This window comes from Electrophorus electricus, chromosome 4 (genome assembly GCF_013358815.1).
Source record: "Electrophorus electricus isolate fEleEle1 chromosome 4, fEleEle1.pri, whole genome shotgun sequence".
Taxonomy (NCBI): domain Eukaryota; kingdom Metazoa; phylum Chordata; class Actinopteri; order Gymnotiformes; family Gymnotidae; genus Electrophorus; species Electrophorus electricus.
In genome coordinates, this window is record NC_049538.1 from 31093004 (window position 1) to 31119649 (window position 26646).

A 26646-nucleotide genomic window follows, 5' to 3' on the forward strand; every position below is an offset into this window, starting at 1 on the left:
GAGAGAGAGAGAGAGAGAGAGAGAGAGAGAGAGAGAGAGAGAGAGAGAGAGAAACGAGCAACAGAACAGGGAGAAGGAACCTTTAAAATAAAGAAGGAAATGCATATGCACAGTTCTGCCCCTTTGACTGACTGGCAAGGTAAACAGGTTGGGCTGTGCCCCATTAACTCTGGGTCTGCTCCAGTACAACGCAGTCCTGCAGGTACCTGACACCTGAGCAGGGTTTCTTCCACACCGAGAGCGCAGCTGTAGGACATGAACAAAGGCGGTGTCTGCCTGGACCCATTACATTTTATTACATTATTTTTATATTTTTATGTCAAGATAAAGAATAATAAATAATACTATGAATATATTTGTCAAAATCATATGGTACATTTTAATAAATACAAAATATCACTGCTGGGAATTAAAAATGCCCATATTTGCAGAATCGAATGGTGGCTATCAATGAACTGCTCTAAGGCCAAAAAAGCCTTTGTGTTTGGCTTTGGGTTGAAGATATGTGATGGGGGGCACCTGTGACTCAGCTTGGTGACAGCAGAAAGCCTAAATCGAACATACGCAAACATATTTGTCAGTTTCAGGTGTCTACATTAGTACCCAGCCTTCAGACACAGCTAAAATTATACGGTTTTCAACCTAATGACGCGGTATTGGTTGTGGAACTAGAACGGCATGTAATGCACTACAATACCCAGAAGTCCTTGCAGGAACGTGGGGGGCCAAGTGACTTTTAAAGCAGGCTGCCTGGCTGATGTGGCGTAAGTTTAGACATCTCTTCTGTCATGAGTTTATTAAGTATTTCGGGCAGTGTTTTGTAGTTTTTAAATTCACTGATCAACATTCTGTCGTAATTGTTAAATGGCATAATCTGACATCATTGCAAGAAACTTTAATCAAACTCTGGGGACTGTCTAGTTTGTTTGAAGCTATGTGGCTAGCCTGCTAGCTAACTCAGTGATATCACGAGCCAGCTAGCTTCCGCGCGGGCACCAGTACACCACACTAGAGAGTTTAGCTGGCCACACGAAAGGCGAAAAGTGTCTCTAAATTGATCAAAGTCGCTGGCACGAACGTATTGGAATGTCAAACCGGTGTGACAAGCTGGCCAACGAGTGAAATGTGTGGAGTTGTGCTGCATTGTTTCTGAGATTGCGGCTAGCTAGCCGTCATCACCTCTCGCGCGTTAGCCAGCTAGCTTCGCTATTAGCTAAACGATATCGTGTCATATTTGCTGTCTTGTTGGGTCTAGTCAATGCGTTAAGACATTTAGAAACCGTTTGAACTCTACCCAGCTGGATTAATTTCGCTTTGTAAGGGTCGACTGAAGTGGAGTTATCTGAGGTAACTAACCACCAGCTGAATAGTTAGCGTTAGCTAGTAGCGAGACTACTGACTGTTGATCACATCCAGGAGGCTGACAGGCGCTTAGTTAGACCAGGCTGCAGATTGAACCATCATCCTGTGTTTCTGGATTAGACTGGTACCCACTCAGCCTGTCTGATTGCTGGATAGGCACTGGGCCGCTTCTGTAGCGGAGCCGTGGTGGAGGATACGTGGTCTTGGGGACAAAATGGCACTTGAGTTATATTGTGCGCTTGCTAGCTAATCTCCACACTTAGGGCGTTGTAATGGGAACCTCGTACCAAGCTTACTCAAGTAAATTACAACGGCTTGTTTCTTGTTAGGGATCTGAGGACTCGTCTTGTTTGACGTTGCACCATGGATCAAGAAAACAAATCCGAGGTAAGGCTGCTTCTGGGGACGTGTCTTGGGACAAGCACGTGACTTTCTTGGACGTGTTTGAAACGTGTGAATGCAGTTTCATGGTTTACAATAATACAGCCCATTCGAGTGGTTTTATACTGCCCATATAAATCATGATCGGTTCAGATTGTTAGTCTTGCTCCGATAAAAATATTTTTATAGTTTCTTTGACCATTACGGACAGCGACACCTGCTGGATATACCTGATTTCCCTTGGATCTTAATTTCTACCTTGGAAGAATATAACGTAAAGCTGAATTATTTTAAACACGTTTAATTAAATATTTGGGTCTACTTAAGAAAATAGACATATGGATTGATTGGAGATAGTGGTTTTGAATATATTCATCTAGATTTTGATCATTCAATGCTTCTAGAATAATTTCTAATCTGAATCCGAGACACTATTTTTCATTTGTGAAAAACATATGCCACTTTATATTTCAAATGTGCATTGTTCTGTACATGTCACAAATGTTGTCAGAGATGCCTAGACTTTGACTTTCATTGTTACCTCCATGACAAGTTATCGTTCTTAAATTCCAGTCCTGGATGGCCGCAATACAGACACTGTCTATTGTTTTCCTGGATCTAGCTCTTTATTGGAAAGTGTCTACAGTGTATGGAGGATTTTATTACACCATTTCAGTTGATATCTGGGAATGACCTTGTGGCACAAGTTCTATCAGTGTTTTTCTTTATTTTTTTGTAAGCGCTAGTATGATTAGGACTTGTTTTTTTATTTTAGTTGTATTATTTCCCAGGACCTGTTCTGGGCATGTGTGTTTTTTGGTAACTGCTGATAACCTTAGGTACAGTATGGACTTGTAGGACTGGTGTTATGGTCAAGTACTTGCTCAAGCTGTCAAGTACTTGCTCTAAGCTGTTACTTTACTACTGTTTTAGTTGGATGGTGTTTGTTGCAGGATGAGGCAGTTGGCCAGTCTGAGGATCATGACCAGCAACGGTTTCCGCTTGGACTCTGTGAGTTTTAATGGTGATGCTCCTGTGTGTGCACCAGGATATCCACCCAAGGTCCAGATTACTTGAATAGCCACATGAGTGTATCATATTGCTTCTTGTCTGGTTATCTCCCTCATTGCACCTCTCTCTCCTGTTTCCTTTTCCTCCCTCATCTCCAGCTCTTCCTTCTCTTTTCTCTTCTCAGCACAGCTCAATATCAGATTACTGGCATGTCTCTCTCAGAGCACAGTTACTACTAACAAAATGTATGGAAATATGTAGGAGTACTAAAAGTTTGAGAATTTTTTTTCCCCATAACTTTATTTCAACCATTCATTTCAACAAATTCAAACAATAAAAACATTCAATCACACATTACATAAAAACATCTAAAACATTAAAATATAAACAGTAAATGCCCTTTAAAACTTTAAAATAATTTAAGATTATTAAAACAAGAGCCCCAGGCCCACAAATTCCCGGAAACCTGTGATGTTTAAAAACACATCAGCCCTTCTTCCAGGTTTCCTCACACTCCCCCCCCCCCCCCCCCCCCCCCCCCCCAACCACCACCACCAATCCTCTGTAGAGTCCAAGTCAATTATTAAGGGGGAGGGAGACAATGAAACTCCCCGTCCTGTCCTGCCTGTGGATAGAGGTAGGGGGACCTCTGGGCGCCACCTCCTCTGTCCGGCTGGCCCTCCTCGCCTTAGCCACCCGTTGGTGGTCACCGAGGGTCCTCCAGCAGGTCCTCACCCGTTTTCGAACTGCCGCCGGGGCCACCTCCTCTGTCACTTGGGACTGCCTGGACTCTGAGGATCCACTTCTCTGCTTGGGGGAAGCCTGGACTGTAGAGGGGGTCATCCCCATCCTCTCCCCCTCTCCCGGGGTCGCTGCCTTGCTCCCTGGACTCCCCGGTTCTGCTCCCGGTCCAGGACTCCCAGGGACCACCTCGGGGACCATGGATCCTCTGCTCCCGCCCCGAGCGACCGCAGCAGCATAAGTCCCCCCTTGGGTGGGGCAGGAGCAGGCAAGGTGCCCCTCGCCTCGGCAATGCCGACACCTCTGGGGACCCTTGCAGCCTCAGGCCATATGTCTTCGATTGAGGCAGTTCAGGCACTCCATATCTGGGCAGTCCTCTATCCTGTGTCCGTAGCTCCGGCAAAACACCGGCTGGTCCCTGTAAAAGAGATACCTCCGGTTAGCTCTAATGGCAAAGAGGGCCAGGGGGTATACCAACCCCCCCTTGCCGTCCTCTTTAAAAGTCATCTGAAATTGGCGGCGCTGTTCCATATTCCCAGCTCGTCTCGGACTATCCTGTCCCCTGGATGCACCACACCGTACTCCTGAAGGAACCTGCGGATAACATCCGTGGGCACGTGGGGATTGAAAATGTGGGTGGTCACCACCCGCCCATTTCCATCCCACAAGGGGTGCACCACATAATACTTGCCCACGGGGTGGTGATGGAGCTCCACCCTCCACTCCAGGACCCAACGGTAGATCTCTGTGGAGGAGAGCGTGACGTCATAGAACCCCAGGGGCCCATTCCACTGGGCACAAATGAGGTCCCACGGCGTCAGTCCCCGAACCCTGAAAAGGGCCTCCTGTATGAACGGGACCCTCTCCATAAAGAGGGTCCCATCCCCCGGGTTCCCCCAGCGGAACCTGGTTGTATTGAGCAGGCTTCCACCGCCTACTCCCAGACCAGATCCCGCCGAGGTGGTCCCCTCTGGCTCCGGGACCTCCACCGAGGCCCTACCGGCTAGCTCAGGGCTCCGGGGTCCACCGTCCGCCATCTGCTCTCCTCCAGCCGCTGGGTGCAGACTGGAGATCCTCCGCAGGTCCTCCAGTCCATAGACGCCACCAAAACCCTGGATGCTCCAGGGGCTGCTGCTGCTGGTCCGGACGAGCTGGGCCTAAAACACAAAAGACAAGAACAATTAAAATCATGCAATAAAATCCCCAAATAAATCAAGCTCGCAGTATCAAAAATTGATACTACACTTGATCTTATCCAAAAGGCAGAGAAGCGAGAAGTTTGAAAATAAATAATATAACCATAAAAACACCTAATAAAAAGGAGAATAAAATAGCAGTGAAGTAATAAAAACGTCTGTAGTGGACATCCAACTCTGCATTGGGGTTTAGTGAGTTAGTGTCGCTCGGTGTGGAATGTTGCCACATGTTTTTCACCAGTGCATGTAGTTTGCGCTTTGATAGAATTATTCTAGAATGTTTCATATGGGGCCACGATTTCTAAATTTGGGAGGGTGGTTCAGTTCTGGGTTGGTTGTTTTTTTGTTTTTGTTTTTGTTTGTTTTTCCTTTGTGTGAATGTGTGCAATAAAGGAGAAAGTACGGCTCTATCTTGACCTCACCTCTCTCCCCCTCTCTTTTTCTCACTCTTTCTCTCTTTCTGGCCTGCTGGCTCTCTCTCTCTCTCTCTCTCTCTCTCTCTCTCTCTCTTTTTCTCTCTCTCTCTCTCTCTCTCTCTCTCTCTCTCTCTCTCTCTCTCTCTCTCTCTCTCTCTCTCTATCCTGCTCTCTCTCTCTAGCGGACTCCGAGGCAGTGGAGGTTCTGTGGCAGATGCGGGCTCAGCGGAGACAGGCCAGTCCTGACCTGCCTGACACTGTGACTCGACTCACGACTCCCGAGGGCAGCGTGGTCTACCTGGTGGGCACGGCTCACTTCAGTGACAGCAGTAAGAAGGATGTAGTGACGGTGAGTCCTAGAGAAGTTACTTGTTGACTCAGAAAGCTCTGCAAAACACGCAGTAAATTTACTAGCAAATAGTTATTTCAGTTATTAGCTGTCAGTGTTTTTTGTTCAGTTGAAAATCTAAAACCAAATGTCATCTTTTTTTCCCAACTCACTTTCTCTCTGTGTGTAAGCTGTTTTTTAGTTACAGTCTTTTTCTCCCCTTAATTTAATGTTATTTTATGGTATGTTATTACTCTTTGTAGAAGTGCCATTCAACAACTGAGACTTTTATTTACTTTTTATTGAGACATTATTTTGGCAACAGAGTGTTGGGAGGACCATTAAATTGTTAACTAACCGTTTACTGGAAGGAATACACAGTGCTTGCAAAGAGGTGGTTGCTACGCCATTGCTAGTAGTTGCCGTGGTATTCTAGGTGGTTACTATGCTTTTGTTAAGCTGTTCTGCTGCCAGTAACCTAGCACTAGCTACAAAATGCTGTTTCAGTTAACATTAGCTCTTTATAGCAAGATGATGACCTTTGTGTCCAGTGCTGTTTTTAAACATTAGTGATTAAGTTAACACTGAGGCCCTCAGATGCCAGTCCAGTTGTGAAGCACAGAGTTGAGATTCTTGTGCTGTGGCTCAGACCATCCGGGCGGTGCAGCCGGACGTGGTGGTGGTGGAGCTGTGCCAGTACCGTGTGTCTATGCTGAAGATGGATGAAAAAATGCTGATGAAGGAGGCCAAAGACATCAACCTGGAGAAGGTGCAGCAGGCCATCAGACAGGTGAGGCCCTGAGGCAGGTGAGCCTCGCTGCAGACCCTTCCTGCTGTTACTCTGAGGTTGTCATCTTCCTTCCCCCCCCCCCCCCTCTCTCCCTCCCTTGCTCTGGAAGAATGGTGTGATGTCAGGCCTCATGCAGATTCTGCTACTCAAAGTCTCTGCCCACATCACAGAGCAACTAGGTATGGCCCCTGGAGGAGAGTTTAGAGAAGCCTTCAGAGAGGTTGGTGACGAACCCCCCCCCCCCCCCCACACACACACACACACACACTCCCATCACTCATTCACACAACAAGCTCTTCATCATGGTGATTACACAGCAGATGATGTGGGTTCTCCTTCATGCTGTTTCATGATCCTGCTTGGGCACTCCTTACACATTTCTGTGTAAGGAGAACACCCCCCCCTTGTTCCACAGGCAGGTAAAGTCCCCTTCTGTAAGTTCCACCTTGGGGACAGACCAATCCCAGTGACGTTCAAGCGTGCCATCGCTGCCCTGAGCCTGTGGCAGAAAGCTCGGCTGGCCTGGGGCCTGTGCTTCCTGTCCGACCCCATCAGGTACCTGCCCGTCCGGGCACAGCCTTCACAGCCGCGACACAGAAAGGGAGATGAACAACAAGCCGTGTTTGTATGTGTACCAGCAAAGAGGACGTGGAGAAGTGTAAACAGAAGGACCTGCTGGAGCAGACCATGTCTGAGATGATCGGCGAGTTTCCCGCATTGCACCGCACCATTGTGGCTGAGCGGGACATCTACCTCACGCACACGCTCAGACAGGCCGCCCGCTGTGTGGAAGCACCCCCTAATGCCCAGAGTGAGTAATTGCAGTAGAACGAGGGTCCATACAGGTTGGTGGGCATCTGACAAACGAGGTGCATCACCTCCACCCCCGCCCCCAAATCTGACGTATTGTTATATTTGTAATGAATTGCAGTATTCTTGATAAATTCTCTGCATGAATTGACTAACACAATGGAAATTTAATTTAGATTAATGTAGTAACATTGGCTTTCAGTTCAGTTGCTCCATTTTTTTCATACATTGCCTAAAGGTATAAATCACTTATTTATAAGGCAAGTGTTGTTAAATGAATGCTGGTAAGTAAATATTGTTAAATATTATGTAATTCAATAAAAAATGTAAGACTCTTTTGTATGCATGAGAATATTTGGAGCTAGGTTTGAGGGGCATTAAATTGGATCTTGCATACAGTAGAAGCTCTCTGTCTGTAGTCTAGCACACATGGACATGTGATGTTAACTTGTTCATAATGGTAATTAAGGCTTTTGTCGAGGCTCAGCCATGTTGCGCTGATAGAGCAGTAATGCTTACGAGTATTTTTCATTTCTTTCTTTTGGTTTATTGCCACTGTGTGTCCCAGAAGTGCCTGCGGTGGTGGTGGGAGTGGTGGGAATGGGTCACGTTCCTGGTATTGAACAGAACTGGGACCAAGAGCTCGATATTCATGAGATCATCAGGTGTGACTTTTGCTTCTTGTTTTCTTTTCTTTTCTCCATCTTTATTGTAAAGTGACCTTGAATCTTTTAAAGGTGCTATACAAGTTAAACTTATTATTATTAATATTCAGCAATTTCATATTGTTCATTTGTATATAGTGACCTGTCTCATGTTTAATGGCATGTCTTTCCCTCAGTGTGGCTCCACCCTCTCGCTTTGGTTGGGTGTTGAGGACTGTGTTGAAAGGGGCAGTGCTAACCGCTTTGGGATATGCCTGCTATCGTGCTGGAGGGGGTGTGGGGAGGGTCTTACTCTCTCTACCTGCTGTCCAATCACTGCTGGAGAATTTGCGACCGGCCCCTGCTTGACCAATGGCTTTTCAGCAGAGACCTTCACAGACCGGATGTTACGCTAAACACCAGTTGCCTTAAGTACAGGAGAAAAGCAGGAGAAAGGGGTTCAGAAATGGCTGACGCTCCTCAAAACAGAACCGGATTTTGGGTGGTGGGCTTGGACCTGCCCCCCTGTCTTCTCTCAGCTCTTCGACCTGCCCCTTAGATTAAAATAATACCCTGTCTGCTTCCAGTGTTTGGACGTGCCCCTTTTAGATTAAAATAATACCCTGTCTGCTTCCAGTGTTTGGACGTGCCCCTTTTAGATTAAAATAATACCCTGTCTGCTTCCAGTGTTTGGACCTGCCCCTTTTAGATTAAAATAATACCGTGTCTGCTTCCAGTGCTTGGACCTGCCCCTGTCTTCTCCTAGTGCTCTCTGTTCCTGCAGGCATGGAGTTGTACTGCCAAAGAAGTTAGTACTTCTTTCCTCTTTCTCTCTGTGATCTCATTTCCATACAATTCGGTAAAGCACAGTTACCATTTTAGTTTTTTTGGTCTCTGTATATCAAATGGTCATGTTGAGGGACTGAAGAATAATGATATTCTTTAATGTTGAATGCTTCTTAAGTGATGAGCTTGACCACATATCACTTTCTAGGTAGCAAGGTAAGAACTGAATATGCAACATATTTCCTTGTTCTTCTGTTAATTAAAGACTTTACTGTAAAACTGAATAAGCCTGACAGTGCTAGAGTAAACACTTCCTTTTTAACACTGCACCAAATTTCCCCGTTTTATCATTTAAGGTATTTAAAATTTAAGAACGAAAGAGGCATCACATGTTAGAATTGTATTGCAAATGGTTAGATACTGTCTTGTTACATTTTATCTAATGCATATGGTACTAGTATTTCGACCAAAGTATTTATTTATTTTTTTTGTATGTGTGACATGATATAGAAATGTCTGAAGACTCCAGGCTGTCCAATAACCTGTGATGTAACATCCACATAAATTGGGCCTATCTGAATGCCGAAGTGTGTGTGGTCTTGAGGGGGTAATGGTCACAATTATCGATCTGTAACTTCCATGACCCCCTCAAACATTGTTCTCAACCAACATGAGAGAAAATGCCCTGACCGTACTGTCTTGGGAAGTTCCATGTTGCAGTTTTTCTTCTTTCCGCATCGTTCACCACCTAAACGTGAACCAAATGTGTCCACATCGTTCACTACCTAAACGTGAACTAGGTGCGTCCACGTCATTCACTACCTAAAGTTTGGATGAAATGAGTGGGTGGGTTTTGTCGTCTTTTTTTTTTTTTCTCTCTCTGGACATGAGATCAAGAACAAATGCGCATCCGGCAAGTGCCTCACTTCATGTTACCTAGGAAAGGGCTAACAGAAAATGGGTGAGATTGATTTGATCTCTCTCCATCTGATCGTATTATAATAATAAATGGGTATTATATTAATCTAGAGTCTTCTTTTATGTATGTTTGCAAATGTTCGTTTTATTTATTTGGACATTAACTTCCTGAGTTTGGGTTTAGTGCTCTTTCACTCTGCAGTTGAGCAGATGGAGCACCCCCCCCCCCCCCCCTCCAGTGGTATGTCCCATCGTTAAAATGCTTCCCTTGCAGTTTGATTTGCAAACATGATTGTGACGTATAACGTCCCTTACAATCAGATCAGATACTGTCCAGTGGAGTATTGGCCAAAAGTAAAGAAATAAAGGCCTTCAAAAAGACCCATTGCTCAAACTCCACCATCATTACATGGCAGATGCTCTTCTCCAAAGCAACGTTTGTCAGAACCACAGTGTGTGTGTGCTCACTGGTCACTGTGGTCTTGGAATTGCTAGTAAATATATAATTTTATTGAATACCTTTTAACATTAATCTTCATTTATTCTTTGGACCCGTTTTATTCTTCCCAGCTGTCAGAAAGGCAGACAGCCATGTAAACATTGATGGCATGAAGCATGCACTCTAAAGGTCGCGATCTGGGATGACCTCTGACCTGACTGTCAAAGTCTTCTTTATTGCTACTTTTATTCAATATTCATCTCGAGTGCACTTTTAAACAAATATTGTGAGGCTAATTATTGTGTAGCTTTAAAATCACCAGCAGTATTGCATGATTTGCAATGGTCTTGGATTTTTTTTTTTTTTTTTTTTTAGATTTGAGTTAAATATGTGCAATAATGAGAATTCTGCATTTTGAGCAGTAGGGTTGTTGACCTATGAATGACAATTATTCTGTTAAGAAGGGACTGTATGTAAATTTGTTTGTAAACTTAGTAGTATTTAGATAATTACGATATTTTATTTAAATGGAATATTTACCACCAAAGTTCGTGATTTTGCCATCGAGATGAGCAAAAATAACCACAATGCATTTTAATTTGATATTGGAGGTGTGGCTTGGAGCGGAGAGGTGATTGGTCAAAGTTTTTTTTGTGTGATTTTAACAAGCCAAATAAAAATGATCATTCGCAATACAACTTTAATATTTAATTATATTAAATTATTTCAATCAGTGTCTCTGTTTGTCTTATTTTTAAATTCACAGCTTTCGAATTGGCATTTAAGGAACATTGGTTCCGAGGTGCCTGTTTTTAGGGGATCAAAAATAAAGCCGGACCAGAGTTATCTGTGCAGGCTCCGTACCATGGAGCCAGTTCAGCGCCATTAGTGGGACCGTCCTCGTTAGATATGAGGCTTAGCTGACGGTAATTGTGAATGGCTGGCGGTGGGGTTCGCCGTCGTGTTTTGTACTCCAACACTCTCCTGTTTAGGTCTTTCTTGTGCGTAATGGATAGCCCGGGCTTCGCGAGGCGCCGCTCGTCGTTCGAGCGGCTGCGCTTCAACAACGTCGCGCTCAGGAGGCTTCCCGTGGATGAGTCGCACGCCCCGGGAGCGAGGCCCGTGCGCGGCGCGTGCTTCTCCAGGGTCACGCCGCAGCCGCTGGAGAGGCCGCAGCTCGTAGCTGTGTCCAGCGCGGCTCTGGCGCTACTCGGCCTGGACGCACGGGAGGTTGTGGGCGAGCCGCTGGGCCCGGAGTATCTGAGCGGCTCCAGAGTCATGCCGGGCTCCCAGCCTGCTGCGCACTGCTACAGCGGATACCAGTTCGGCCAGTTTGCCGGACAGCTCGGCGATGGAGCCGCCTGTTATTTGGGTGAAGTGGAGGCTCCGGATGACCAGAGCCCCGAACTACTAAGAGAGAACCCCAGTCGGCGGTGGGAGGTCCAAGTCAAGGGGTCCGGACCGACTCCTTATTCCAGGTAGACTTTCGACCTAAAACATGCAAACAACGAGGTTGGTGTAGAACGTTACACAAAATCTGTGTGGCCAGGTTGGCTGTTTTTAGTTTTGCTCTGACCATTTACCAACCTGGAAAGATAACCAAACATGAAATAAGAAATCAGCGCCACTGATTCCACTCCTCCAGGCAGGCGGACGGGCGTAAAGTCTTGCGCTCCAGCGTCCGTGAGTTCCTGTGCAGCGAGGCGCTCTTTGCCCTCGGGCTGCCCACTACTCGCGCGGGCTCCATAGTGACGTCTGACACGCACGTAATGCGTGACGTGTTTTATGACGGCAACGCGCGCATGGAGAGGTGCGCCGCCGTCTTGCGCATCGCGCCCACCTTCATCAGGTAAGCGCCTTCCCTTCTCTTTGATGCAGAAATGATCAGATTAAAATGACACCCACCAATGTTTGTTTTCTTATGGGATGTCTGATTAAAGAAACGGTCTCTGATCTCAGTGCAGTAATCCTAGGTTATGTCAGTATGAACAGACATTGTTGTGCTTGTGCAGGTTTGGATCATTTGAGATCTTCAAACAGGCCGATGCAGTCACAGGCAGACAGGGCCCCAGCTGTGGGTGTGATGAGATCAGAACTCAGATGCTGGACTATGTTGTTGAAACCTTCTTCCCAGAGATCCATGCGAGCCACACAGACGTAGTGGAGAGAAATGCTGCCTTCTTTAGAGAGGTGGACTATAACTAATAACCACTCATATTTAAGAAAATCAGAGATTTTAATTAGATTTATAATATACACATAATAAGACTATAAGTAAAATAGAATGTTTTTAATAAGATTCCCCGTGGCTACTGATTCCAAAGTACAGCGTCAAACAAAAACAATTCCTAAAACGGAGAAGTTATGTTTTTTTATGCTCCTAGGTGACGCGAAGGACAGCCAGACTGGTGGCACAGTGGCAATGTGTGGGATTCTGTCATGGCGTCCTTAACACTGATAACATGAGTATCCTGGGACTGACCCTGGATTACGGGCCCTTCGGTTTCATGGATCGGTACGGCCTCACACACTGACTGCAACCTCTGGCACATTGTCTTTGAAAACGTTTTGTGTTTCATTCTCCTCTTGATATGCACATTGCACAAAAACAAGCTTCATCCCATTATCCTGCACAGGCCAAGTGTTATGTGATCTGAGAGTCAAAATTAGCTTTCAGAAGTCCCTCACAATAACTGGGCCAAACTGTGTCAACAGCTATGTCATCAGATTGTGTCGACAGCTGCACACAAAGACGATGTCTACTTGGGACATGAGTTCCCCGAAGTATTAGGACATAGTTGGACTTTTCCAGTGAATCAGTTATTTCACCATCTCACATCTGCCCAATCGAACAGATGCATATATTGAGCAAACATGTCATTGTTTGTGCTTCTTTTGCCTGGGTAGTAGAGCTCTGCTGGCTTGTGTGGTCTTCAGCTCAGGGTTCACACAGCCATGGTTTAATCTTCGCACTTCTCCTCCGTCTGAAGCTTCGACCCGGACTTTGTCTGCAACGCCTCCGATAATTCCGGCCGCTACAAGTACCGGGCCCAGCCAGAGATCTGTCACTGGAACCTGGCTCGACTGGCGGAGGCCCTGAGCCCCAACCTGCCCTCGGAGCGGGCTGGGCCGCTGCTGGACGAGTACTTTCCCCTCTATAATGCTTTCTACCTGGGCACTATGAGGAGGAAACTGGGCCTGCTGAGGAAGGAGGAGCCGGAGGACGAGACGCTCATCACGAACCTTTTGCAGACGATGCACAACACGGGTAAAGGGACCAGGAGGCAGCTAGGCAGGCTGTAACTCATGTGTCCAGCAACTGAGCCCCTCTTCTCTGCCTCGTTAGGAGCTGACTTCACCAACACATTCCGGAGCTTGAGTCAGATCCTGGGTCCCGTGCAGGGAGAGGCCGCGGATGACACCGAGGCTCTGGAGAGGGCCACGGAGCTGCTCCTGGATCAGTGTGCCTCTCTGGAGGAGATGAGGGCCAGCAGCAGACCTTCGATGCACCCACGGTTGAGTCTTCATTCCCTCATTGCGCAGAATGAGATTGAATTTGCTAAGTGTTGCTAACAGTGTGTGTTTGGCTTGGTGCCCACTTGTTGAATCTTTATCACTTCCATGTTTGTATTTAATTGTCTGATATTTTCCTATTCTATTTATAATTAGTTTTAAATAAACTAATTGAATTCAAATTGAACTTCTGCTTTGCTACAGTGAGCTAGCGATGCTGGTGTCCATGGCACAGAGTAACCCAGCGTTGTTCCACGTGCTGTCGGACCGCGCGATGCTGACCCAGCAATTGGAGAAGCTCTCCAGGCTGCAGGAGCTGATGGAGACCACGGAGGAAGAGCTGAGAAGACAGCAGAGGGAGAATTGGTCCTCCTGGATCAGACAGTACAGGTGCTGGGGGAGGCCTGGTCCTGGATCAGACAGTCCAGGTGCAGAGGGAGGCCTGGTAGGGTCATAGAACAGCATGGTAGTAGGCTACAAGTGCCTGGTGGAAAGCCCATGTGATGAAAGACTAAGGGAGCTTCATGAGCTGTAACAGATGATTGAAAGGCAGAAGGAACGTGTGACGTGTTGTCTCTCAGGTTGTAGACCTAAGGGCTTGTCTTTTCAAACAAAGAACAATGTTTTTACATATTTATAATTCATACAAAAGTATAAATATGTGCGCATTGACGAGTTGTGTGTGCTTGCTCGCAGGCAACGGCTTGCTCATGAGTATGAGGGAGGGAGTGATGTCCAAGGCACGTGGGAGGAGAGAGTGCGTGTGATGGACAGCACCAATCCATGTGTAGTGCTCCGGAACTACATCGCTCAGAATGCAATAGAGGCGGCAGAAAAGGGGGACTTCTCCGAGGTGAAGAATCCACCATAATTTGAACGGGTTGCTTGTTAAGAGTTCAAAAGCAAGTTTTGAAGCAGTATTGCAGTGTTTTGTGATAATACTGAAGTTCCAGAAAAGAAAGATGCACCCCTCACTGATTCCATCAGGTTCAGAGAGTTCTGAAAGTGCTGGAGAAGCCATTCTGCGTCCAGCGGGGCCTGGAGAGAGAGAGATCGGCACAGAGGGATGAAGGAGCAGGCCAGGGAGAGGCCGGGGAGGAGCGTTCAGACACAGGGAGCCATGCACCTGTCCCTTACGACAGCAAGCCCCCAGCCTGGGCCAGCGAGCTCTGTGTCACCTGATCATCGTAGAACCTTCAGGACGAGCGAGCAGCCCATACATAGAGGAAAGAGAGATTCTCTTCGCTATAGGCTGGCTGACCGTGTCTGTGAAGGTGTTTTATGGCACTAAGCTTCTGTCAACTAGTTTGGAGTGTCAACTAGAGGGAGTGTTATGGCTGGTGGTAAATGACCACCTGTTTTGTTGAGAACAGAATGTGCAGCCAGTTACAGTTACCTGTGTGTTTGACTGGTTATAAATGACGACTAGGACCCACAAGTCTTCAACAGAACGGTCTTGGTTTGAAAGACAGGGGCTGTAGCACATTATAAACTTGTGAGAGAGAGAGAGAGAGAGAGAGAGAGAGAGAGAGAGAGAGAGAGAATGTCTTAATGCACAAATTAATGAATGGTAAGGACCATAAATTAAACGCAGTTTATTCAGTGCAAAAGATATTAATTTCATATGCTATAACAGTGATGTGATCAGCTGTAACAGTGAAGCTATGATTTTTGTTCTAATGTCCCTTAATACACATGAAGGTAAACAAATAAATATAAACAACCACAGAAATTCTACACCTCTGCCGTAGAGAGTGGTGTGCTCTTTATGTGCTGCAGTTTTACACACGGATGAATGCGTTTTGAAGAACAGCATGGTAAACGCGTTTTCTTTTTTTTTACCATTAAAGTGCTGTTCTCAACTCCGTAAAAAAAATCTATGAAAAAAAAAACCCTATTAATTGAACGGAATATCTTTTTTTTAAGCAGTAGCACTAATTTTGAACATTTTCTCCGTTTCCATACCACGCAGTGTTTGGTAATGAACAAATTGCCAAACTTTACAGATCGTCGCCTCTTTATTTAATAAAGGGGAAGACGTGATCTCGAGTCGTTTTCATTTTCTTTCTTTCCGACGTGACGTGTGTGCTGGTGTGGGTGGCTCCTCGCGCGGGCGCAGGTAGGCTCCGGGTGCAGGTGTGTCAGTCCTCCGTGTCAGCCGCGCCTGCCACTCGCTGATCTGGGACACACTTTTACACCTCACAATGACGACCTACACGAGACTTGGATATTACCGCCACGATGTGAATAAAACCAAGTGGGAAGTGGCGGATCGGTACAGAGATTTGAGGCAGGTGGGGACAGGCGCGTATGGAATAGTGTGGTAAGTGTTCGGCACTACACTGTCCACACGACACGATCTGCTTTACATGCCGCACGGACTGGTATTATCCCAGTACTCGGGGTACTGGTCTGCTTTACAGCATGTTTCTTTCACGCGCCCTTGTTTCCGCTTTCGGTTCGATGTTCGACGGTTTTCCGACGCAGCAACACAGCCGCCTTAGAGGGCGCGTGGGCGCAGCTGGTTAGTCCTGTTTAAAACGTGCCCAGCGAAACTGATATATGGATCAGTGCCCAAAAACAAAGTGCAAACCAAGGATTCAAACTCTTTTTACACAGAAAATCCCCGTCTAAAAACAACAACAATAAAAAACGGACAACGCGGTTATACACGTGTGTGTGTGTGTGTGTGTGTGTGTGTGTGTGTGTGTGTGTGTGTGTATATAAACACCATTCTTGTGGTGTGTTATGCACGTAGATGATTACATTTTAAACTATATTTTCCCAATAATTAAGGGTGCTGGCCATGTTGTCCCTAGTTCTGCTCTGGACCGCTTTACGGGGTCAAAGGTTGCCATCAAGAAACTCCAGCGTCCATTTCAGTCAGAACTTTTTGCCAAGAGGGCCTACCGAGAACTCCGCCTACTCAAACACATGAAGCACGATAATGTAAGGAACTCAAACATGGCCTGATTCACGGAGCACGTTCTCCGTTCATCTAACTTTGGTAGGCTGTAAGCCCTGTCTTTGCTTCTCTGGCTGCAGGTTATTGGACTCCTGGATGTTTTTACTCCAGACCTGTCACTGGATATGTTCCAAGACTTGTGAGTGTTGTTCCTATTCCTTAGTTTCTGTCTGATACCTGTATCTTGCATATCTTGTCTTTGAAGACATACTTGTCTTGAAAGTTTTTTTTTTTTTTTTTTTAACGCAGCACCTTTTATTCTGAAAAGGGCTGAGTATCTTGACAGCAAAGGTTCTATAAGTAAATGAGCATTGTGTTTCTGTGTGTACGTCCTGTGTCACTGCCCGTGAGTACAGCTCGATCAGAAACGTCCTTGTATACAGACGGTCTTGTTAAGTGGACTGAAAACCATGACCCCAACATGACCTTTTTCTCTCTCAGTTACTTGGTCATGCCTTTCATGGGTACTGACCTTGGAAAGTTGATGAAGATGGAGAAACTTTCTGAGGAGAGAATTCAGTACCTCGTCTACCAGATTCTGAGAGGACTTAAGGTGAGTGTTTTCAGAAACACGCATACCATAGAGAAGGCATACACTCCGTACCTTACCCACGCAGTTACCCTCTCGTCCACAGTACATCCACGCTGCTGGGATTATACACCGGGTAAGATGCTTGTCCTTCTCTGCTGCCACACGTTGCTGGATTGGTGGTGTGTTTATGCTCACCCACACCTGCTCTTAACTTTCAGGACCTCAAGCCAGGCAATCTGGCTATCAATGAAGAGTGCGAGCTAAAGGTGCCTCCCTTCTTACCACATTGGCTTCATACATGAACTAAGAAGACGAGATGAAAGATGGCTGAAGTTGGGATTATGTGTTACAATGGGGATTATATGATATAATGGGGATTATAGGATATAGTGAGAATTATGTGTTACAATGGGGATTATATGATGTATTGGGGATTATAGGATATAGTGAGAATTATGTGTTACAATGGGGATTATATGATGTATTGGGGATTATGATGTACGGGCAGATCCTGGACTTTGGACTGGCGAGACAAGCAGACAGTGAGATGACTGGCTATGTGGTCACTCGCTGGTACAGGGCCCCTGAGGTCATCCTCAACTGGATGCACTACACAAAGACCGGTGAGTCATAGCATCAGGAGGGTGGGGCTAAAACCGATCCGGTGTCTCTGTTGGGAGTGTGTGAGGCGAAGCTCCGCTCAGATAGAAAGGGATGGGGTCTCGGTCCCGTCCAGATGGATTTAGATCTGTAAGCAGACTCACATTTGAGCATGGTGCTTAAATGTCTTCTTGCTTCTTTTTCTTTCCAGTGGACATCTGGTCTGTTGGTTGTATCATGGCAGAGATGCTTATGGGAAGGCCGCTCTTCAAAGGGAATGACCGTATCCCAGCTCTCACAATGCCCTATGGAGGGCTTATACCTGAATAGTCCAATGAAGCAGTGTCATATGAGCTTGTCTCGTGTCTGTTGACCCTTGACCTGAACACCTCAGACCTGGATCAGCTGACTGAAATCATGAAGATTACAGGAACACCCACACAGGAGTTCATCTCCAAACTACAGTCTCAGGATGTAAGATGTAACGTAACATATCCCTCCATCCACTCGCACCATGGCTGAGAGAGAGATCTACGATTCACAAAGAGCTCTACGATTGCCAGTTTCTTAACTGTCTGCTCTCTCCAGGCTAGAAATTACATTCAGAAGCTACCCAGACTTAAAAAGAAAGATCTCCAATCTATTATGCCAAACATCAACCCACAAGGTAAGAGACATAATGGGTGTTCCACACGTACTCCGCCCGCTGTACTCATTTACGTTTACATGTACGGCGTTTCGCAGACACTCTTATCCAGAGCGACTTACAAAGTGCTTTGTCATTTCCTCATAGAACACACCTTAGTACAGTACAGTACAGTAGGTTAGAATCCAAAATACCAGTGAACTAGAATACTGTAGAAATACAGGGATCAGTGCTGATACCTAGAAGTGTGAAACACATATAAGCTCTATAACAGACAACAATCAGTGCAATAAACAATAAGGACTAGAGTTTGTCAACATAGAAGCAGTCAAGATCAGTGTAATGCACAATACCAATCAATAAGTACTAGAGTTTTAGTCAGTCAACATAGGACTCCAGTTAATACTCCATCAGTTGTACTCCACCCATCATACTCCACCCGTCAGTGCACTGTGTGGTACACGTCCACAGCTACGCTGCACCGTCACTTCCTCTCACCGGTCATCAAGAAAACGTCTTGAGCCCAAGTCCCTGTCAGGCGTTTGGAGTGAATTATAGGTCTGTGTGTGCACGTGCGTGTTCTTTGCCGTCTGCAGCGATCTCCGCGCTGGAGGCCATGCTGTTGTTGGATCCAGACAGCCGGGTGACGGCAGCTGAAGGGCTGGCCCTCCCCTACTTCACTGAGTTCCGCGATCCAGAGGAGGAGACCGAGGCTCCACCCTACGATCACTCACCTGACAATGCGGAGCAGTCCGTGGAGCAGTGGAAGAGTACGTGGCCCGCATGGACCAAGTCGTAGCGCACGAGAAATCTCCCGCAGAAATACGATGTACAGACAAAGTCAGGATGTGGATTGTTTGTTTAGCATTCGTGGAAATTGAACGGGGAAAAACTCAAACATTTTAAACCCAGTCTCAGTCTAATATCTGTAACCAGTTACTGAAGATCCAGTGACTTGAAATGCACTTATTAATGAAACGTCGTGTGTGTGTGTGTGTGTGTTGAGAGAGTACTGTTGCAATTCTTCAAGTTCTTATACTTCTATTAAAAGTGTGTGTTAAATGTTTCTCAGCTTTCACTCCACTGAGTGGTATTTGTACTACAGAACTGACTTGGTCCATGTCCCTCGACTGAGTAAACTCTCTTTCCTTTCTGTCTTTCAGAATTAGTTCACAAGGAGATTTTAACATTCAAGCCCCCTCTGGTGGTAGCAGAGACGAAGGAGACTGCACTCTGAACAGGACTCCTCCATATTCAGGACTGCAGCTTGAACCAGATGGTGTCCTTAGGTCTTTCTGAGTGTCCTGTGTTCCTGCTGTATGTGTGTGTAGCATGTATGTACTCTACATGTTCTTCCTGTATGTTTATGGAGTGTGTAGTGTACGTGTTCTTACTGTGTGTGGTGTATGTGAGTGGAGTGTTCTTGCTGTATATTTATGCAGTGTGTAGTGTATGTGTGTAGTGTATGTATTCTTACTGTATGTTTATGGCATGTGTAGTGTTTGTATGTACACAAATCGAACTGAAACGAGGCCATGCACCTTTTTTTTGCCCAAGTAATTATTGAGAAACTAAAAACACCTGAGTGTCAAGGTGTGACCTGTCTGTTTCAGAATAGCTTTGCCCAAACAGCCAAACACAGTGGTGCCATATTGTGTACAGGCACACGTTGTCCATGTCTTTATCTGTGTATGTCCTCATGGCCATCCATTTACAGTTTACACAGTTTACAGTTGTTGTTTTTTTTAAAGCTTAAGCCAGGTTTCAGATCTTTTGCCACAATGACTCTGAAACTATTTTCTGTTCTATTTCTAATAAACACAGTTTGGTTTATTAGGTCACTTAATTTGGTGGGTTTTCTGCCTTTGGTATATTACTGTTAAAACATAGGTTTGTATGGTTCTATTATGTGGACGAACATTTTCGTATTTTGTCATGGTTTTTCAGAATCAGGGATTGTAAACTGTTTATTGAATCCAAATGAACAACCACAAATAATTGAACAGTATAGGAAAACATTCAAATATTATTTTAGAACTACATAAACCATTTAATGACTGTTATTCATTAAAACTCACAAAAATGCCTACTTTTCTAAGTCCAGCGGTCTGTCGCGGTGAATTGTAGTGCTTAGAGGAACTGTGTTTCCGTCAGCAGCCTCGGAGCTGTGTGCTTAGAGGGCCAGCAGAGGGCAGCACCTGCGCATATGTTACTTAGAAAATTACCACGGCCCCGAGTGTGTGACTGAAAAACAGCCAAAAAGGATGTACCTGTATTTCCCTTCGTGAAGATTTTTGTCTTTTTCCTGCTATAACACTAGGTTTTCATTAGGTAATTATCAAACTCTTTTTAACGCCCACTTAGAGCAAGGAGAACAACTGTGATCCAGAGATTTCCACCCACGGAGCGGTGTGGATAGCGCTTTGGCTGTAGGGGTGGAGATTATGAGTAACATCCACACGCCTCCCCTATGCTCTGTGCAAGTCGGAGCTGGCTGGCCAGAGGAACACACGAAGGGGAATTTAATTTGTCATCCAGCTCTCGTTTCCTGTGCCAGATGTTTCGACAGAAAGCGGATGTCCCAGTGCCGCACAGCTCGCCCTCAGCTCAGCCAGCTGCCAGATTGTTTGCCTGTGAAATCCCAGCAGGACATGTTTGTCTGTGGGGTCTCTGGACGTGCACCCTGGCTCCAGAGACCGTCCCGTTCTGCCAGCCACACTGACACTGAGTATGTTAGAGACTATTATTAACACCAGACATGGAGTCTGGAGACTGGGGCAGGGAATTAATCAGCCAATCCACTTCTCATGATTTGCATACTGTTCACACAGAGTTCTCCAGTACCGGTATTAATGGGATCTGTGCCCACATGTTTCTAACTCATTTTAGGAAACGTATTTGTGTTTAACCATTTCCTTAACATTTTTAAAATGAGCTCATTTTTTTAACCTTTATATAACCAGGAGCTCCCTTGATATTGAAATCTATGGAAATAGCGCACCATTTTCCAATTATAAAATCAAACATAAAACAGACAGAGAACACAAGACACAAAAAATCAAACAATAAACCATCTATATCCAATATGTGCATACACTTGAATCACTCTCGCAGTCGGTGATCTGTTATACTGTAAATGCGTGACTCCTGGCTAAGCAGGCAGTGTAGTAGCGGCCGTGCGAGGCCTGTCTGTGCTGGATAAACCTGCGGTGTTCCTGATGCCTGCTTCTGCTTCCCCTGTAACACTCCCCCATGGGCTCTGTCTGCAGGGTTCTGCACTTTACGAGTCCGCCTTGCACAACAGAAATGTAAAGTGAGAATAAATCTCTCTTCCAGTTCTGAAGAGTGCTTACATATTTGGCATAGTTTTAGCAGTTCACTCTTATTGGATGAATGGAGCTTCTTCTTTTTTGGATTAATTATGAATCCCAGTCAAACAGAACGGAGGACATTTTGTGTGTATTAGCCCAGTGGTTCCAAATTGGAGTCCAGACACCAGCCAGACATCAGTGTGAAATGAGATTGTTTCAGCCATGCGGTAAGGCATTTATCTAAAATGAAATTATTTTATGACTGCAATCATTTTGGCTATTTGAACTGAAATGAGAATATGACTTTGGGGTTTATTCATTAATTTGTGCTATAAACCACCCCAACCTGACTTAACTGAGCAACTGCTGGTTCTCTGCTTCCCTCTGCATATGTCAGTTAAGTCTTGATCGTGAAGTGCAAGTATTTGTCTTGAAGATCTTCCCTTTGCATAATTCAAATAATAATGAAATATGTTCTATGGCAAAAGAGGTTGGCTCTAAAAAAAAAAGATTTAAAAAATCACAATTTTAAATAATCTTCAGATGGGGCTTCTTTGGTAAACAGGAAATTGCTGAATTAAACTTCTCTACAAATTTGTCATTTGCTAAATATGGACCATGTGTGTTACGAATGCGTGTGGTGTTTTCTCCGAGTGAGCGCTGAACTGTTCCGAGGCCGGTAAAGTCGCGCTGTGGCTGTATTGGGACCTCTTCTCTCCTTCTGAGGAACAGAAAACCGTTTCACGTCCCTTCACGTGATACGGACCGGCCTGACTCAGCAGACAGCGCGAGAGGAAATTGCACGGGCTCGCACGTTCCCGTTAAAGGACCCGGCGTGGCTCGTGGAGCTGGGATGAGTCCAGGCCTCAGCGGGAACTGTGGAGACGGAGGAACGACGAGAAGTTCCGGACGGACCACAGACGGGCTCGAGTCAGACCACGGTTAGAGGAGCACTTTAAACACTGTGGTTGGAAAAAATAAACGTTTACCAAAAAGTTGGACACCTTTCTAAATGCTTATTAGTCAAATGCAAGATCACTTGAGTGATCACTATACATTTCTTTATAACGGATTAGAATTAGAAACACAGAAATAATTATTTTTCCTAACGTTTCACAGTTTCCTGTATCATTCACACAATGTTTTATGTCTCATCATTTAGATGTAGATTTATTGCATAATTATGGAAGCATAAAAAATTCGATGTGTTTCTCATATGCTCGTAAGTGTTTCCATCTGCAAGGATCCCAGCATCTGATCCTAGAGTCGGATTGAGTTTGTGCAGACTGGGCTTCTCTGAGTTGATAGCGCAGGTCACAACTCCAGTACCACACAGCTAGGACAGAGTCTCCTCTGCTCTCGCAAGAGAAAGTGTGAAGCTTTGGGGTATTTCCGCAGCAAAAACACTGAAGGTTCAGAATAATTTTCCTGGCGAACGTTATCGTTTGGTTTCATGAACAGAATGTTCTAGATGTAAGTGATGTAACAGGAGCGATGCGACAGCCCGCTCCTCGTGAGGAATTTTCAGAAGTCTTAGATTTCTTTAGCAATTCTCCAGGAAAATGTGGTCAATTCATAGTCTACAGTCTGTACCACATGTAAATGAAACCATCCCGGCAGGAATTTTAATAAAATATAAAGATATTCTCAATAAACCTCAAAACAAAACAACAACAATGACAATAACAAAAACAAAGGTTATCGGCTTGAATCTTAACATATTAACAAAGATTTAAAATAGATTTCAATGAATGCTGTGTCACAGTACCGCATACTATCATATTCAGGAATCCGCCTGTTAAAAAACGCACCAGAGACGGCACGAGCGCAAAACCCTGCCGCACGTGAGAAGAGTCACTGGAAAAACAGTATGTCTTATCAAGCAGAAAACCGATATGAAGCCATTCATAAATCATTCGACATGTGTTTGATCATTTCAGAATTTCCCTCTGTTATGTCTCCCTAAAGACAACATATGCGCAAGAGGGCCTGTTTATGCAGCAGTAAGTGCTGCACTGAGACCCGCGATCACGATCAGCAGTTCAAAGCAGCTCGAGCTCGTGTAACACCTTCCCCCTGTTTTGTCCACCTCGTGGTTGTATAACCGGACTCCGTCACACGTGTATAGCACCACTCTCCGAATCTGAGGACTCGAGGTAAATCAGCACTTTATGGGTGCAGAGTCGTCCGTTCCCGTGTGTTATCTCCGGAGCTGTGCTGCGGGGCAGATGGCTGGAATGCGGGGCAGGTGAAGGGGCATCATGAATCACCCCGGAGCACGAGCGCCTATGGCCAAGTCAAGCACCCCCTCTGCACGCTGAGCTGCTTTCGAAACTAACAATTAAAAAAACGCCATTTGCTTTTATTAGAAGCAATCTAGGTGCTGAATAAGCACAAAAAACTCCAAACCCGTTCGTTTGCTATTGTTGTTTTGTAAATGCCGTTTGGTCTGTAAACGTCTAGTTCCTGTTCCCTCCCCTCAAGGTTAATAAATGTTCTCAGTACTCCCACCTTGGCCTCCAACGCATCCCAACAGGGACAGAGGATAAACCGGAGAGATTATCGTTAGATTCACGCGACATACATTATTTAAAGGCTTGAGAATGCTGAAACAATTCATGCTGACTTCATTTACAAAGCATTAAAAAAGGTTTTATTTAGCAAGAACCACATGCGCTACGTCGACCAAACGCGATGAATGCCAGCTGGGCTATTGACCTCGTCAACAAAAGCACTTTCTTGTGGAGATTCTTCAGGAGAAGAAGACCGTGGTTCAATTGTCCTCTGTCCATACAGACCAACTTGCCATATGTCCACACTTAAGTCCCTCCCTCTCGTGCTCAGCACCAGTCGGGCTCCTCCGTGCTTCCAGTATCGAGTTTCACATCGCCCGCCGCATCACCGAATGCCGTTTCATCCTAAACTTACGATTACCGGGCCGGTATCGACAGCCTCTTCTGCCGCACGTTTCCTTATGCGCCTGGAGAGGGTTTAGTGCAAAGTCTAATAGTATGCTCGAGCAGTCGTTGGCGGTATCGTTTTGCGGAGCGTAGTTTGAGCGCCGGGAGGGGAGAGGCAAATCTTTTCACTCCAGCCATCATCTCCTGACAAACGGGCAAAAAGCCACCGACACGTCTTTTCTTTTGTCGATATCCAGCCGACGTGTACAGCGCGTTTTTAATCCGAAGCGACTGGCTTGTAAAAGGGATGTGACGGGCCGGCCGCCTCTCTGCGCCTAACCTGGACGTCGGATTATTTGGAGTAGAATATAATCCACCGTAGTTCGCGCATTCGTCTGAGACCATGGAGAGTGTGGAGAAAGAGTGCGGGGCTCTGGGTGGACTCTTCCAGACCATCGTCAACGACATGAAGGTACCAGCACGTTTGTGTGATACACAGCAGGCAGTGTGCACAGCGCAACCACAGATGCGTTTTACTGCCTTTGTTTGGCCTCGAGCTGCTGCTGTGAGTCAGGACAACTGGACGTGGCGCAAAGCGCGTGGTTCTGATGCAGAAAATCAAATCGTTTCGCGGTGGGTCATCTACAATATCCTGAGAAAGCCTCCCTAATAATCGCGTTTCAGCGATATCACGAGCCACCACCCTCGTGCACAGGGTGTAAACAGAGCTAGACCAGTTACTGTGTTATGACAGCCACGCGCCTCTTTACGCGTGACGAGTTTCAGTTTCTCGCGTCTCTGAATAAAATGACATATTCTGCTTGAACCAGGACCGAGAGGAAAAAAAGCTTCCCATTATTTCTTTGGTACTGGCGGAGACAAACGCCCGCTAATACAGACCCGAGGTCCATGACAACCATTGTCCGCTCGTGGACTTCAGCAGTCGATACGCATTAGAGCGGATCGGCCGCGCGTGCAGACGCCTTAATATCTGCGCGCGCCTTCAGCACGCTATCGTAAAGTCTTCGTTGTTTCGTGATTATAGTTTCTAGTGGAGGCGAGACAAAAGAATAAGAGTGGAAATGAATGTTATATATGTTATATCTTATATCTTACAGACCATCAGTTATACTTAGACCAGTTAGAGACGGATTGGATCACTACAGCGCCATTAGTTTAATGTGCGGTAAAAAGGTGATTGGATTTGAGGTCAGAGGTTATTGAGTCTCAGGTTAATTTCACTTCCAGGAGGGTGAAGGAAGCTGTACTGGGGGCAGATGATTACATCACTGCCGTATCCTGCAAGTACAGGGTGTTATACGGCACTGATACAAACATATTCTGTATTTGTGTAGAAACAAGGCGGAAACATTTAATGTAGTGTTATTTTTACAGGTCACACAGCGATGTGATGTCAGAAAAGTGCATGACACATGTAAGGTTGCACGTAAAGATGCGTATAAGTGTGAAAGTACCTGTGTGCCATTGTCACTAACCCACCAAGGGTTATATTCAAAGAATTAGTTCTACACTTGAAAAAGGTCACAGAGAGTTCAAAGTAACTGCTCAGAAATAAAGACAACTGTGCACCCACCCGCTGCCCAGTTAGATATCTGATATGCTATAATGTGTCGTCCCAACCACATGCTTGACTTTCTTAGCTCTTTTCAGTGATGAAGTCTTGAAATGCTTGCAGCCAGAGCTCAGGTTTCACACTCGACAGTGGATTTGGAAACATGTGAACCCAGTGCAGAGAATAGAAAGTGTGTGTAGTGTGTGCTGGAGGAGTTCTAGGTTGCTACGGATCAAGCAGCTATGGTTTAGGCAGCTAGGGCTCTAGACAGCAAGCGGTCCAGGCAGCTAGGGCTCTAGGTAATTATGGATCTAGACAGTGAGGGGTCCAGGCAGCTAGGGCTCTAGGTAATTATGGATCTAGACAGTGAGGGGTCCAGGCAGCTAGGGCTCTAGGTAATTATGGATCTAGACAGTGAGGGGTCCAGGCAGCTAGGGCTCTAGGTAATTATGGATCTAGACAGTGAGGGGTCCAGGCGGCTAGGGCTCTAGGTAATTATGGATCTAGACAGTGAGGGGTCCAGGCGGCTAGGGCTCTAGGTAATTATGGATCTAGACAGTGAGGGGTCCAGGCAGCTAGGGCTCTAGGTAATTATGGATCTAGACAGTGAGGGGTCCAGGCAGCTAGGGCTCTAGGTAATTATGGATCTAGACAGTGAGGGGTCCAGGCAGCTGTGGTTGCAGCCTTCTAAGGTTCCAGTTGTAGAATGCATTCTCTCTCTTAGTAGTGATGGTGACTGCTGCTCACAGATGGCCATCATCATCATCATCATCATCATCATCAT

General features: G+C 45.7%; 4 protein-coding genes across 4 annotated transcripts in view; all 4 read left to right on the plus strand.

Annotated features, from left to right (window-relative positions):
- Window positions 1–718: 718 nt before the first annotated feature.
- On the plus strand, window positions 719–9489 carry trabd (TraB domain containing). The gene is made up of 10 exons (XM_027024158.2): window positions 719–764; window positions 1692–1749; window positions 2697–2754; window positions 5290–5456; window positions 6085–6225; window positions 6335–6445; window positions 6641–6780; window positions 6864–7036; window positions 7604–7700; window positions 7877–9489. Exons 2-10 carry the CDS (start codon window positions 1726–1728, stop codon window positions 8046–8048), a joined length of 1083 nt encoding a protein of 360 aa, XP_026879959.1. The 5' UTR covers window positions 719–764; window positions 1692–1725; the 3' UTR covers window positions 8049–9489.
- Window positions 9490–10556: 1067 nt separating this feature from the next.
- On the plus strand, window positions 10557–15074 carry selenoo1 (selenoprotein O1). Its single transcript, XM_027024156.2, has 9 exons — window positions 10557–11300; window positions 11468–11671; window positions 11835–12012; window positions 12207–12337; window positions 12813–13090; window positions 13169–13337; window positions 13540–13725; window positions 14032–14188; window positions 14323–15074. Exons 1-9 carry the CDS (start codon window positions 10759–10761, stop codon window positions 14524–14526), a joined length of 2049 nt encoding a protein of 682 aa, XP_026879957.2. The 5' UTR covers window positions 10557–10758; the 3' UTR covers window positions 14527–15074.
- Window positions 15075–15377: 303 nt separating this feature from the next.
- On the plus strand, window positions 15378–19919 carry mapk12a (mitogen-activated protein kinase 12a). The gene is made up of 12 exons (XM_027024157.2): window positions 15378–15658; window positions 16155–16284; window positions 16381–16439; window positions 16742–16853; window positions 16936–16965; window positions 17051–17098; window positions 17341–17455; window positions 17644–17715; window positions 17827–17906; window positions 18021–18099; window positions 18675–18848; window positions 19242–19919. Exons 1-12 carry the CDS (start codon window positions 15540–15542, stop codon window positions 19313–19315), a joined length of 1092 nt encoding a protein of 363 aa, XP_026879958.2. The 5' UTR covers window positions 15378–15539; the 3' UTR covers window positions 19316–19919.
- Window positions 19920–22579: 2660 nt separating this feature from the next.
- Window positions 22580–26646, plus strand: part of mtss1la (MTSS I-BAR domain containing 2a) — a 28687-nt gene continuing 24620 nt past the window's right edge. The window contains 1 exon segment of the mRNA XM_035525658.1: window positions 22580–24761. Coding sequence (XP_035381551.1) covers window positions 24693–24761 — 69 coding nt within the window. The 5' untranslated portion in view covers window positions 22580–24692.

Coding starts and splice junctions, on each gene's coding strand:
- trabd (XM_027024158.2), top strand. CDS start 1,726: ATGGATCAAGAAAACAAATCCGAG. Junction 6,446..6,640: donor TTAGAGAAGCCTTCAGAGAG/GTTGGTGACGAA, acceptor CTTGTTCCACAG/GCAGGTAAAGTCCCCTTCTG. Junction 6,781..6,863: donor TTCCTGTCCGACCCCATCAG/GTACCTGCCCGT, acceptor TATGTGTACCAG/CAAAGAGGACGTGGAGAAGT.
- mapk12a (XM_027024157.2), top strand. CDS start 15,540: ATGACGACCTACACGAGACTTGGATATTACCGCCACGATGTGAATAAA. Junction 17,907..18,020: donor CCAAACTACAGTCTCAGGAT/GTAAGATGTAAC, acceptor TGCTCTCTCCAG/GCTAGAAATTACATTCAGAA. Junction 18,100..18,674: donor GCCAAACATCAACCCACAAG/GTAAGAGACATA, acceptor TGCCGTCTGCAG/CGATCTCCGCGCTGGAGGCC.